General features: G+C 36.7%; 1 protein-coding gene across 1 annotated transcript in view; it reads left to right on the top strand.

The window, feature by feature from the left end:
- LOC128028945 (neurobeachin-like) overlaps positions 1 to 15,245 on the top strand; it is a 235,933-nt gene that overhangs the window by 36,717 nt on the left and 183,971 nt on the right. Inside the window, exons 2-3 of the mRNA XM_052616324.1 lie at positions 11,525 to 11,756; positions 14,796 to 14,896. Coding sequence (XP_052472284.1) covers positions 11,525 to 11,756; positions 14,796 to 14,896 — 333 coding nt within the window. The remainder of the gene's footprint in view (positions 1 to 11,524; positions 11,757 to 14,795; positions 14,897 to 15,245) is intronic.

Genomic DNA, 15,245 nt, shown 5'->3' with positions numbered 1-15,245 from the left:
GAGTTGGATTCCCATGCTCAACATGGACAAAGTTTCAAAACTTAAGTTGTACGTTTGAATGAGTATTTTTGTTCCCAAAATACTCCTTCCGGTTTGTCACAAGTTTCAGAAAGTTTTTTTCGAGTATGGCTCTGTGTGACGTTAGATGGAGCGGAATTTCCTTATATGGGTCCTAAGGGCACGTCTGCTGGAAGAGCGCGCGCTCTCGTATAGCAGAGCACTGAGAGCACAACAGACTTCACTGATCAGAGCGAGAGCGTCGCGAAATGTCACAAAAGAAGTGTGTTTTTGGTTGCCAGGGCAAGACAACCCTGCACAGATTACCAAAAAAAACCATCATTAAGGGACCATTGGATGGAGTTTATTTTTACAGAGCATCAACGGAGTTGTGCAAGTGTTTTTGTTTGTTCCCTTCATTTCGAAGATGCTTGTTTTACAAACAAGGCCCAGTTTGACCACGGATTTGCGTATCGTTTATTTCTTAAGGATGATGCAATCCCAACGAAAAAGGGTCAAGATCGTGTGTTGGAAGCGCAGGCGGTGAGTAAAACTGCTTAAAATATCTCTGCCTCCTTGTTAGTGCGTCCGCCTCCCATGCCGGAGACCCGGGTTCGAGCCCCGCTCGGAGCGAGTCGTTGCTGCTGCTGCTCTCGTTCAGTTTCAGCCTCGGGATCTGATTCTGGATCATAAATAAACAGCTGAATCTGACTGTTAGCCATGGTTTGTTTTGGATGATGGGTTTTCCCTCACGGTAATGTCACAGCTTCCACATGCTCTCAACGCAAAAGCCTATTCGCGCTCGTGATTCTTTAGCTCCGCCCACACGTCACGCCTCCAGCCGGTCGTGTTTTTCCGGGAAAAATCAGTACAGACTATCTTTCTCTTATGAATATAATAAAACTAAAGACTTTTTGGAGTTATGAAGGATGCAGTACTACTCTATAGGTACTCAAGATTAACAGGATATTGAGTGAAAACGAGCATTTCAACCCCCCCCTTTAATCTCAACAGCATGCTGGATGTATCAAAATGCATAGAAACTATAGGCTGTCAATTTAGTTTTTTTTTAAAACAAAACAAAATTAAAATAAATAAATAAATAATGTAATATTTAATTCCATAAAGAAACCACCCTCAATCAATCAATCAATCAATAAATAAATTACTCAGTCAAACAATTTAAAACATTATAAAAAATAAATGTTTTAATCTGACAATTTATTATAATATAAATTATATATATATATATATATATATATATATATATATATAAGACCACAATACATCGCCAGACCAAAATACATTTTTATGTCAGTGATTTTTGCCTGTTGCCTCGGTCACACATTTTTCTCTCAGTATAAAATGTCTTTGACCTTTTGTGAAGGTGTCTGTTAGCTCCTTGTCATTCCACTCTTTAGATAATTACACATCTCTAAAAGTGAGAGCACATGCCCACAAATTCACCTTGACGTTTCACCTCATTTTCCACCCCTCTCAGGCTAACCTCCTCTTCCTCTGCGGAGAAGTTTTTTCCCCTTATCCAGTGGCGTAGTGTCACGGTGCATGCATATGGGCCCAGGCAGTTTGGGGGCCCGCTGAGCTGGGGGGACCTTTTAATTGAAACGAGGGAACGAATAGAGCCCTGCATGGGCCCGGCCCTTGTCCAACAGCTTATGTGAATTCTCGTGAAGTTTTGTTTTTTAATGAAAAGTGGTCATATTTCTTTTTGTTCCTTTATTAAGTTAATTTAGAAATATGTTTGGAACATTTTATCTTTGTTAAATTCAAGTTTCTGTTTTGTAAAGGAACGACCAAGCTCCAGCAGCAGACAGTGAGTTGAGCATTGCGTTTGATATATTTAGCCTGCTCAAACCAATACAAATTGCCTGAAATAAACAGACATAAAACACTTCATGCATTTCACAGTATTCATTGAAAAAATCATCCTAGATAAATGAGCTCTGCTAGGTGCATATCCAATAGTTTGTATGCTAAATTTTTGCATATGGGCCCGGGGCTGACTCACTACGCCACTGCCCTCATTCTTCCTTCCTCTACTTTCCTCTTGCATTGGCATTCACAGCATGACATGTACCTGCTCTCTTCCTCTCTGATAAAACAGAAACTGTCCCGTGGTGCCACTGAGAGCTCAGTACATATGAGATAATTTGCTGTTTGATCAAAATAATTGTGCTGTCTGAATCATCTCAGAGAGCCACTTCATTGCCGTTCTCCGGATAACGGAGGAATATAGAAAACTCATAGAGCGGATCGACATCCCAGTGTGCCGAGGGATGGTAGAATGTGGTTGTACGAATATTGTTTCATGAAATAAGATAAATGAGGTAACTGAGGTTCATCTTGATGTCCTTGGATATACTGTATGTGCTGATGTTTTAGGTTGTGTTCCCCAGATGCAGTTCTTGTTGCCAGCTGACAGCGAATTATTACTTTTTTTTTCTTTGGCCTTTGCATTCTAACTGAAAGGAACAGTAGAGACAGGACTAGATGAGAATATCAATTTATTTTATTGTTGTTTGGCAATGAAAATGCATTATTTCAGATTTAAATAGAATGTATTTTTGTGTGTGTTGTTCATTTGACAGACTTTCTAGTTTCTATACATTTTTGTTAAATCTGTCTTGCTGTTCAGACCCCCCCCCCCCCAACTTCATTAAATTTACATTTGTTTATTGCGTGGCAAGGAACAATGCCTTATTTTGAAATTCAATTAATTTAAATAAAATAATTTAATATTACTTTTTTGATTTTAAAATTATATCCGGCTTCCTCTGCAGATAAGAAGATTGAATTTTTTTTTCTCTTTTAATTTATGTATTTATTTATTGGAAAATTCACTATTTGCAATTTTTTTTTTTATTATTAAATTCAATTAAATTACCAACCTATTTTGGTTACAAACTCCTTGCTCTGTGTAAACTGTGATGACGACATCTGTTATTTCTGCTAACATTTACTCCTTTGCTTTAGTGGCTTTTCGGCTTTTGTCTTTCCCTTTCTGCGTCCAACTGTGTGAGACTAAGTTTGCGTGCTTGTGCGAGTCTGTGATTACAGCACTACACAGAATTACTTCATGCGTACGGTTTAATCTTTCTCAACAAACAATTCCATAAAAGTGTGCAGTCTCACTCATTCATATCATGCTGAGTTTCTTTATGAAAAGCAGTCAAGCTGTAATAATGTTAAGGCTAATGTGCACACCTCTAAGCAGGATAGGAAATGCAGACCATTAGAATGCATGTGCAGGACTTGATGACTGTCCACAAATGATGAGCGATGAGTCAGAAAGTGTGCAATTTAAACTAATGTGCTGTCAACAATGGAATCAATCACTGGATTTGAAGTTAATACATTCAAAGTGAGCTTTGTGAAGCTTTGTGGTTTCATTAATTTAATTTATTGAGCAGTATTACTGACTGGTGGCATCACAGGCTTTGGGGACGTCTTTTTATGAACTTGCTTTGCGAGCAGTCAACCTTGATCAAAATTATAAATTAACAATGCTTTCATTTACTCAAAAGGGACATATTTTATACTTATATATTTTGTACTTTATTTTTCCACTAAAGCACACTTGTTATAATGTTATTTGAGATTTCTTGCAGCAATGACCGTTGTAATTTAGTTTTTCATTAATATTTCACTGTTAGATCAATCATACATACTTGTATATGTAAATGACCTCTGTTATGATTGGCTAATCTCTGCATAATTACGTAGTTTACTGTTTAGTTTAGAGGAATAGTTCACCCAAAAGTTAAAATGTGCTGAAAATGTACTCGCCCTCAGAACATCCAAAATGTAGATGAGTTTGTTTTTATCAGAAAAAAAGAAGTTTAGCATTACGTCACTTCCTCACCAATAGATCTTCTGTAGTGAACGGGTGCCATCAGAACGAGGGTTCAAACAAATGTAGATTTCTTATAAATTTAACAAATTAAAATTTTGTTATTATGGGTTATGTATTTGACCAGCCTTTTGCTTCACAAGATGTTAACTGATGGACTAAAGTCAAGTGTATTACTTGCAGATTATCAACTGTTAAGACTCTTTTTCTGATGGCACCCATTCACTGCAGAGGATCTATTGGTGAGCAAGTGATGTAATTCTCACATCAGTTTTTCAAATATTTACTACCATTGTCATGACGCAGTAGAACGCGCAGAGGAAGAAACAGGGTCTGGGTCCAAGTGCAGGGAAGAAATTACTTTTTAATAAATGAGAACAAAAAAGGCCAACAAGGCAAAAACAAAACAGAACCAAAACAACAGGGACATGAGCAGAAGCAATCTGAATGTAAAACACAAAGGACAAGCAACAACCAACAAATCACAATTAATACAGCCAGACAGAGTGGTGTGTGAGACGAGAATATATAGTCCATGACAATGAGCAACAGCTGTGTGTGTGATTGAGAGACAGGTGTGCAGAGTGAAGGTAAATGAGTCCGGGAGCAAGGGAGAAACACAGGTGGAGCAACTAAACAGTAATGAGGTGACAAGGTGGGCGGGGTCAGAAAAGGACAGGAGAGAGCACATGGCACCAAACAAACACAACACTCACAGAAGACAGTGACAGAAAGACAGAAGACTGTGACAACTATAGGTTTTTTTTCACAAAACATTTGATCAATGCTTTCACAGTAAATAAATATGATAGGATATCACAGACATTTCACGACATTACTAATATTTATTTTGAAATGTGATACAGATTCCCAAGTGTTTCTATTACATCAACCAACCAACTCCATCAGGACCCTTCATACAGAGCTGATCTGACAGTTAGCTCAATTTCACGAGCTCAAAGGACCTGATGTGTGACACGCAGAGAACTAACCAGAATGAATGGGGCAGAGGGAACAACAAACTAATTTGTGTATCTGATCTCTCCCTTTCTCATCTGTCTTTTCCCTTGACCTTTATAGTTGTGACATTTGACAGTTCAGAGATGAGAGAGGAAATGCTGCAGGCAGAATTCTCCCATCTGAGTCTTTTCTCCAGAGAGTTTGTGTCACAGTGTGCATGAGAACGTCTTGCAATGTGCTTTGTGGTGTATGCCACTTTCATTCTTTTTTTGCCCCAATTTGTTTTCTTATGATCAGGCAAATTCAGAAAAATAGCATTCGTTGGTAAATGGAGTTTTGATGTACTTTATCCCACTCAGTTATAAAACTGCATTTCCTCTTGTTGTGGTCATTAAGATCCTCTAAAAAAATGCTGGGTTAAATACAACCCAGTGTTGGGTAAAATATGGACAAACCCAGCAATTAGGTTGTTTTCAACCAACAGTTGGGTTGGATGTTTAACCCAAACTTCTGTGCAATAACCCAACTGCTTGGTCAAAAATCAAAAGCAGCATTACATTTTAATCTACCTCCGATGCATGCTGTTGAATTTATTCCTTTAAAACATTTATTTCATCTCTGAATACATGAACCTGCATGTCAGCCTTTCAGGTAGCATACTAGCCAGGTTTGCCTGTGTTTTCTGGAGAGTTATTCTTCACCAGATGTGATCAAACGGTGGCTTCAGGCATGCAAAAATTCAACCAGGCTGCACTGTTTGCGCTTTCGCTTTTATCACCTCAAAAACAGGCAAAGACACAACCTTCCCGGCATCCTGCTTGACAAATGTATACATGATAAAATAGATAGAGCACCTGCTCTTCCCTGGAGAGATCTCTATTGCTGCTTGCTTCCTTCTCTCACCATAACTCTCAGTAAATAGGACATCAGCGCTGTTTATTTCCACTGTGTTCATAGCCAACGAAAGCGTGCAGTGGAAAATAATGGCTAAAGTCTGATTTGTGCTACCCATAACCATGGCAACCAAGCATCTCTGAACCCCCAACTAGTCAGAAAGTGGTGGATGAGGACATATATTCAATTAAAATTTTAAATAGCAAATCCACCATTGCATAAGTGCAACTGGCTTTAAAGGGAATGGGAAATGACACTCTGATTGGTTTATTGCACGTTACACCCAAAAAGCATCCATTACTCAATAAGAGAATATGGACAACCTGTTTTGACCATGTGCCTGTGCACACCGACCATTTTCCCATCATTAAACTAGCAAAAGTGGATTCGGACATGCCATGAGTGTACCTGTGCCATGCGCTTTAGACTCTAGTGGAGAAGAATCTACAAAACATGAGACTACATCTAAAGTCTTTATTTGCTTTCCATTTAATATCATTGAAACAATTGAGATATTAAAGAGGTCTCATTTGTGATTTTTCTCTCCTATGGGAGAGCACATATGGAACTGGCCGGCTGCCATAGCCGAACCTGATTAAAGCACCTCTGATCGTTGTGTTTGCTAATCAAAAACTCCTCGCACCAGTCATGTCTGCTGTGCCAGGCCTGAGGATTCTTTAAATATCAGCTCCTGAGTGGATAGTTTTGTAGGCTGTATGGTCAAAGTTGTTAAGTTAACAGTCATGAACTCCTATGAACATTTCAGGAACCTTTCCCTGATGTATTATGTATGTAAATGAATATTGGTTACCGATCTGAGATACTTAATGCTACTTAATGGGTGATCTTTATATTTAATGGCTTTTTATGGGTGTGTGAATGCTGATGGTGCCTGTGAAATTGCATAATAGCTGATACATTTGCAGATAAATTGAGGCTGTGACATCCATTTTCACTTTCAAGCTCAGGCTAAACACATTCATGATGTTTTAGGAAGGAATAGGTAAAAATTGTATATTGTACTACTAACCTTCGTGGGTTCAATTCCCAGGGAACACAAATACTGGTCAAAACATATGTAAAGCCTGAATGCACTGTAAGTCGCGTTGAGTAAAAGTGTCTGACAAATGTAATGTAATATATCTAGATAGGTATTGGTGTTCTGAAATGAGGAGACTATTTCACAAGCAACTGGAAAAAAAGACATGTATATTATAAATGTATTACATCATGCATATTTAATGTTTAAAATATTCATATCTTATCTTACTTTTCCTAATCAGATTATAGACAGGGTATACTTGCGATGCCATCAGCAAAAGCTCTACAGCTTCCATTGAGTCTGGAAGTGTAGACTTTAAATGACATACTGCATGTTTACGTATACATGTTTTCGAGCCAATGCATGATTTGCATGCCAATTGAATGTTTTCATTTTGCCAAAAGCTACTTTGAAGTGTCTGGGTATGTAGTCATGGCAACTGCTTTTGTGTACAGACAAGCGAGCTGCACACCATTACATATCGCTGGTGGTTTATGACACTTTCATTCAAGCATGTGTTCCTGGGGAACAGGGTTTGATTACTACATTGTAAAATCTGTAAGATATACTACAAGTATTCCTGGATGACTGAAAACGAAAGTACCAGGAGTTTTCACACATTCATCTGTATAAAAAAGGGCTGCTTGTTTAGAAATCTGAATGCAAAAGTTTATGAGACTTGCATTGTATTTTCAGAAGAGAAAAGTGCAGTTATGTGAACAAAGAGTTATTTTGCATGATGTTTTTAATAAGAATATTTACTGTAGGCAAAAACTGAATTGCAAATATGATTGATCATCAATTATTTGATTGGTTGATTATCTGACATCTTTAAAGCAGCACCACTACTGGATCGGTCATTTCTTTTCCCCTCATTCTTCTATATTTTATCCTTACATCCCACTGTGACAGCCTTGGTTGCACTTTATGCATTCATTAATTTAGCATTTACTTAAACTATAAAGTATCTCTAGTGCACCTCCCACTAGTACCACTGTGGCCTTTATGTGAGCTTCCTAAAAAGTCTGATCATTTAAGCAACACTCATAAAAGTTAAGTGTTGACTCATAAATATCTTGACCAAACTTGTTCAATTACCTTTCCCTCTCCAAATTCATTTTTGCTTCAAGTGCCAAATCAGAGGATTCTAGATTGAGCTGTTCTGCTGATATCTACCTCATTTCTTTCCACAGCATTCCTAGCTATTTTTGAGAGAAATGGAACCAGTAAACTAAAACTTCCCAATGCCATTGTGTTTGAAGAAATAGTTCACAAAGAAATTAAAATATGCTGAAATTTACTCTAGATGTACTGTAATGCTGAATTTCCCCAAATCTGTTTCAATGAAGAAACAAACTCATTAATAACATAGATGGCATAAGGGTGAGTAAATTGAACTATTCTTTTAAAGGAATAGTTCACCCAAAAATATTTTTTTTATGTTTACCTGCTTACCTCCAGGGCATCTGAGATGTAGGTGACTTTGTTCCTTCAGTAGAACACAAAGATTTTTAACTCAAACTGTTGCTGTCAGTCAGTCATATAATGGAAGTGAATGGAAATCACAGCATTGAGAGTAAAAAAAAAAAAAAAACATACACAAACAAAACCAAATTAAACCCTACAGCTCGGATTGACACATCGATGTGTAAAGACATGAAACGATCGGTCTGTGAGGAAAAAGTATTTTTATATCAATTTTTACTTCTTATTCACTGCATTGTCTGAACTGTCCTGAGCGCATTGTCAACAGCCGGCATGTGATGTGTCTTCTTCTTCTTCTTCTTGCTTTACGGCGGATCGCAGACTTAAAAGTGCATTACTGCCACCAATCTTTCAAATGGATAATTGACACTCTATCTACAATCTCAATTAGGAGTGTCAAAGGTCCATTTGAGAGATAGGTACATTAAAGTTGTAACACTGAAAAAAAAATGTATGGTGTATATATGTCATTATTTAAATGTATATGTTTGGATTCAGATTTGTAAAGGTACTTAAAGCACCAATGTTCCTAATATTTCTGCACTTCTAAGAAATAAATGGTTGTTTCATTAAAATATTTCAATTAGTGTCAAGATATTTTAGGTGAGTGTTTTGAGCTGTAGCAACTCAACTGTTAATTTAGACACTGAAATTCAATGCATATTAACATGATTAACTGTTCACTTTAAGTTATTCCTGTTTGGCCTGAGAGAGAGTTATTTTACCATGAGTGTCTTATCTTTGATTTTGTGCCTTCATTTACCTCTTGTCGCACAATGGATGTAAATTACTCCCAGAATCTGAGAACCCAATTAAACACTTCAGAGTGTGATGAGCTCTGTAATTAAAAGAGAAGCTGTGTTGCATGGGCAGGCCTTTTCTGGCAACACGCTTACACTTCTGCACAGGTTTCAATCATGTTGTGTTTTGGTGTATTACTTATTATATATATTTCACAATTTAGCGATAACAGAAAACAAGGACTGCACTGTTCATTTAAGAATTTTTTTATTTTATGTCTTGATAAACACTATGATTAATCTTGTAGTCATCGTAATTAGTAAACACAATGGCTGGTGACAAAACATGCCGTGCACACACTGGAAGGAATAAATATTCCACTCTTTTAAAAGAAGAGCAGTGCTGCGTGACAATTGGATATTTTTACTCATTCAGAAGATTGATTTTAGCCATTAAAAGTGAATTAGTTTTTATGATTCTGTATTTGAGTCTGTGACAACAACTGAAGGAAGAAAAACTGTGAGTCTCATTGATGTGCTGTTACCCTCCACTGAGTTTTCTTTAAAACAGAAGTAAATATGTGCAAGTCTTATTAAAACAGTGAAACTGCCTTTTGGTTGAACATTGTTGTGGGACATTGTTAATTGCAAATTGGAACACAAATTAGGTTTCGTCAAAACAGACTTGGCAAAATTCTGTGATCATTTCTAAATTTATGTGCAGTGTAGCTCATGTTGATCTTTTTTATATAGAAAATATATGCAATGGTCAAAAATATTATATATTGTATAAAGTTGTGTCCAGACATCAAACTCAGTATATAGATTGTGCCAGGGGTTTGAAGAGATTAATTACCTGTTAAACTTCCACTTTCTTGTTTTTACCCATTTATTTTTTCTTTCTTTTTTTGAGAACCCCTCAGCATAAAACTTTTAGAAGCTAAACTGTTACTGGTGTGCCCCTGGGTTCAGCTTTAGGTCCAGATGTGTTTTCAGCTGAGTTCTCAGAGAAACATTTTTTTTTTTCTGTTCATTTTTCATGCTTATTCGTTTTTAGAAAGTAGTCAGACAGATGCTGCATACCTTCCTGTCATAATGATTTAGGCTGGTTTTAAAGGAGGACCTTGTTCTATTGTTTTTGGTGAATAAATAGTAATTTGTGCCATTGTTGTACAGAAGATAGCAGCAGTTTGTGTGCCGTCTGCTGGCTACTTCTGACAGTACGGTCCTTTTAAAGTGTTTATGTGAGGTTTCCTTTTATCAAATGCATGTTAAATGTGAAAACTGTCTTTGTAAACTGTTATAATTGATTTAACATGCTGTGCATTGCTATACTCTGTAATTGTTGCTGCTGTCTTCTTTACTGTCAGTCATTGCACACATTAGGATGTTATAAAAGGCTGAGGAAACTGACTGATGGACGTTTTCATGAGTTAAACGCTTGTCTTTTTTTTTCAGGGATGAGGCACTGTTTATCGCTTCCTCCACTGCCTCTCGTCATGCTGTTTTGGTCCGTTAGGGAGTGCAGCTCTAACACATCCAGGCAAATCACTCGTAAAATAAAGGCTGAAAAGAAAGTTGTCATGATGCCCATCAGCTGTTCAGCTGAGAAAAGAGTACAGTAGACTGTCAGTCAAATCAAAACAGCAGGGCATCTATATAGCAAGTTCATTTAAGCTAGCAGTTCTGAGCTTGTTTTGTTTCAGGTCTTAGAACATTGACAGTTTTTCACTTTACAGAACATATTGGGATTGCTACAAACCTTTTATCGTCACAGCAGATGAACCCATATTTATTTTTTATTCTATTTTATTATAAATAAAATTATTCTTTATTTTATTTTGTAATATAATTAATTAATATAATTTAATTAATGAATCTGTCTGATTTTGCTTGTGTAAATTTACAGATAAGTTTGTGGCATAATATTGTTGAGTATAATGAGCACATTTTTCTTTCTCTGCGGTCTCCAACAAACAATCAGAACAACTCTCGAACCATTTTTGTCACAACCCACCAGTTGGGAACCAATGATGTGTGGGATCTGAGGCGTGACAAGAGTCAATCCCCATCTGGCAACAATAATTCACAACAAGTTAGACAGAGTTGTGGACTCTGGATAATGTTGTAAAATAATCCTCAAGAAGCAGGGCTCTATTTTCCACATGTGTGCATCACTGCTCTCTGAAGAAGGTGCCTGAAGTCTTCTCATGTGCTCGAGACAAGTCTTGAAATCTTCAATTTCATGCTTGCTTAGTCCACAGAACACAAATATTGATTTGTGTTTATAATTACCAAATGATTATAGTTATTGTTTATGACCGGAAGAGGACTAGAAGGATTTGAATTTTTGTTTTTTCAAGTTTTCTTTGAGTTTAGTTAAGTTATTTATTGACACAATTGGTGTGTTTGTCTGACTCAGACAGATGCTAAAAGCTTTAGAAGGAAAGCACTCCTTCTTGTTACTTAAAATGAGTCTAAGCTATATTTTTTTCCTTGTCCTTGTCCCTTCTTTTTCTTTCTCTTCTGCTCCAGCTGGTTGGTGGTGAGTTTGACCTGGAGATGAACTTCATCATCCAGGATGCAGAGGCCATCATCTGCATGCTGGAGCTGCTGGAACACTGTGAAGTCACATGCCAGGCGGAAATCTGGAGCATGTTTACTGCCATACTTCGCAAGAGTGTCCGCAACCTGCAGACCAGCACTGAGGTCGGCCTCATTCAGAGGCTTTTGCTCAGAATGAGCTCTGTGGATGACATGATCGCAGGTGAGTGGTCTCGACCTGACCCTCTTTTAGAGTTTTAGAATTGACCTCTTATAAAACGATATTTTTTTCTGTTTGCCCAAAGCTCTATAAATGGTTCAGAAAATGTTTAGACGGCTCTGAAATGAAAGATGTGCAAAAAATACAGTCGGCTTTTAACAGCACATGCGAGATATGGGCAAAATCTTTTAGATTTTAGACATCTGAGAGTGTGGGAGTTGCTGTGAGTGAAGAAATGTGGATTTTCTTCTAAACAGTGGAATTCTTCAGGCTTAGGAAGAAGAGAAACCGAGAGAAAAATTTCATTAGTTGCACCGTCTGGTAATGAGATTGACTGGCAGTTTAGAGCAATATTAAATTTTACTTACCGTTTATGAATGAAGAACAATGTTTTTTTGATTCATTCCATCTGTATTTCATGGGCAACATGTTCCTCTGTCTGCATACATTAACCCCTTACTAGTAACCCCCCTTTTTTGGCATGGAGACCGAAATTACATACCCAAAATAAAAAGGTTTCTGCTCATGATTCTTTCTCACTAGATACATAACCAACCTTTATTCACAAAGCTGACACTTTAAAGTTTACTGTTCAGGAATCAGAATCACTCAGACTGTTATGATAATAGAGATATATAAGCTCAAACATAAAAACAAAAATAAAAATATTAAAAACATATGTTTTAAATGTATTTAAAAAAATGTTGATGTAGGAAATGAGTTTGAAAACACAGTGTAGCTAAGGCCACAAGTCTTCCAAGACTTCATAAAAAATTTCATAATCGAATCTGTAAAACTGTGAATTTTATGAAATATTTTCTAAGGCCATGTCATGTGTGTTTTTAGAGAAGGCTCATCAGATTGATTTATGGCCCTTGTCATCTCTGTAAGATCTCACATGTAAACTCTCCTGTGCTCTTTGTGTATGTTTCACTGTTGAAAACTGCCCGAATCATGATTGTATTGTTCTCACCAAACGGTTCTTTCACACCTCCGCCAAGTATGACACATTATCCGCATTATTCTTTTATCATTATTCTTTTGTTTTTATTCCACCTTTATTAGCCTTGATTGTGGTTTTTCAGGCTTTACAAAGCAACAAAGCAGCGATCTCACTTCAGTCTCTCTTTGCATTTAGCCCTTATTTATCAAAAGTCTTACTATAAAAATACAACAAAACATTTTCTTACGACCTTACGTGAATTATTGAGACAAAAATGCATAATGAAGAAGAAAAGCACCTGCTATTAGAAGCATTGGTGCTAACGTTAGCATCAAGCTACATCTGACAATTTATGAAATTATTAATACACTTTTACTCAAAACTCACTTTAAACCCCGATCGAGTGTTTATAATAACTTCCTTTAGCGATCAGGGGTGGAATTTGGTCGTTTACTGTTGTAAAAATATGTTATTTGTAGCCTTTTTCATCGCTGCACAAGTTAGCATTTCCGATGTACATTTTCGATTTTTTTTATAAAAACGCCCCAGATCTCAAGAAATTCTCATACCAAGCTTTACTATCGTAATCGCGGGTTTATTATTCGGATATTTTGTGTGTACAGAGGTGTTTCAGTGTTGTTTTGGCCAGATAACTACCAGGAAGTGTGCAGGAAGCATGTGACACGATGGGGCGGTGTCCAGATATTACACTCTCAGATTGACGTTTGAAAGACCCAATCAGAGTCTGAGTCACACACCGCACGAGCTGTGACTACTGCACGCACACACAGATCGCTGGGAGAGGCTGTTTATCATCTGATCGCGTAAATCCGTGGAAAATGAATAGAAATGACGATTCTGTCTGAAGAAATATGAAGTAAACATCAGTAAATATATCCATATATCTCCGCAGATATGCATCTTTGGTCTGTAAATCCTTATTGACGCTGTTCAGTGAGTCTATGTGAACACAAATAAACCGCTCTTGACGTGACTGAATATGAGGGAGTTGTTAATTTCTATTCAAAATGTGGCATAATACGGATTTATTATTTTGCACTCCTGACATAAATCACTAAATATCTGTCACTGCAACAATGTTTTATCAAAATATTGGTCAAATATCGAAGCTTGAGTCTTTAAACTTTCCATTGATGCACAGTTTGTCCAGATGAAGTAAGACAGTGATGTTTAATGTGCTGTGAAAGTGAAACAATAATAAACTGGGGCCGTCAGCGATGTTTGCACTCAAAGGGGTTAAATGGCATTTTTCACAATCAAAGTCCTAAAAGGCAGGGCTGTGAATTGCCTCATAGAAGGTTTCATCAGCAGACTTGATGAAACTCAAAATTAAAGTGTAAAATGGCATTAATTAGCATAAATTTGCATGTTTTCCTCACAGCGGTGAGTGTATACCTGTAGGTGCTGTTTCTGAACCATATGTGTATTTATGTATGTTTATGTGACACACACTCATCTATCTGTCTGTCTGTCTATCTACTGGTGAAACGTTTGAGGTAATAAAACAAATTCTAAAACATTTCTTAGGGTAAGCTAGGACTGCATTTATTTGATAAAAAATACAGTAATAACAGTATTATTGTGAAATATTATTTAAATTTAGTGTTTTTTATTTGTATATATTTTAAAAAGCATTCTTATGATTGCAAAGCTTCGTTTTTTTTTTTTTTTTTTTTTAAAGCAGACATTACTTTAGCCTTCAATCTTAATATCTGCTATAATCCTAATCAAATTTATATATAATGAGAAAATTAATGAGAAAAAAATAACTTATTATTTTAGCCAATATAACAAAGAGTGAAAACTTTAAGGGTGTCTGAATACTTTCGTACCCATTGTATATAATAACGAATAAAATACAGTAAATATTACACACAATATAATATAATATAATATAATATAATATAATATAATATAATATAATATAATATAATATAATATTATATAATATAATGTCTTTCTTTGATGGCAATGGTTGATTTTCAATATATTCCAACTTTACATGCACACTGTGCCCACTTCAGTTAATCCAGATCTAACGTCTCTCTGTTTTGTTTTGTTTTCTCTATGATGAACAGACTTGCTGGTGGATATGCTAGGAGTTCTGGCCAGCTACAGTATCACCGTCAAAGAACTCAAATTGCTCTTCAGCATGCTGAGAGGAGAAGGAGGATTGTGGGTAAGCCACTGAAAATGAGTGAAAACTCATGTAGGGCTCTGGGGCTCCGAGGGGTTGTTGAGATTGTTGAGCCTTTTTAGACCTCTAGAGCAATCAACCGCAGACAGGCCTGCCCAGGTGTCGAATCACTGTTCTCTCGGGTGAGAGAAATTGACTGTACACCGAGTGCTCGCTAACAATACAGTGAGGATGTTGTGACAATAGTTTTCAGTTTTTGGATAGAGTGAAGTACCCCTATGGAGTCAAAAAGAGAGACTTGTGCTATGACTGGGGCTTTAATGAAACAATTAATTATGAGACATGGAACTGGAATGTTTCGATCAGCATGAGTTTTCATTATCTTGTCAAA

This window comes from Carassius gibelio, chromosome A15, assembly GCF_023724105.1.
Source record: "Carassius gibelio isolate Cgi1373 ecotype wild population from Czech Republic chromosome A15, carGib1.2-hapl.c, whole genome shotgun sequence".
Taxonomy (NCBI): domain Eukaryota; kingdom Metazoa; phylum Chordata; class Actinopteri; order Cypriniformes; family Cyprinidae; genus Carassius; species Carassius gibelio.
This window is presented reverse-complemented; position numbering and strand designations above follow the sequence as displayed.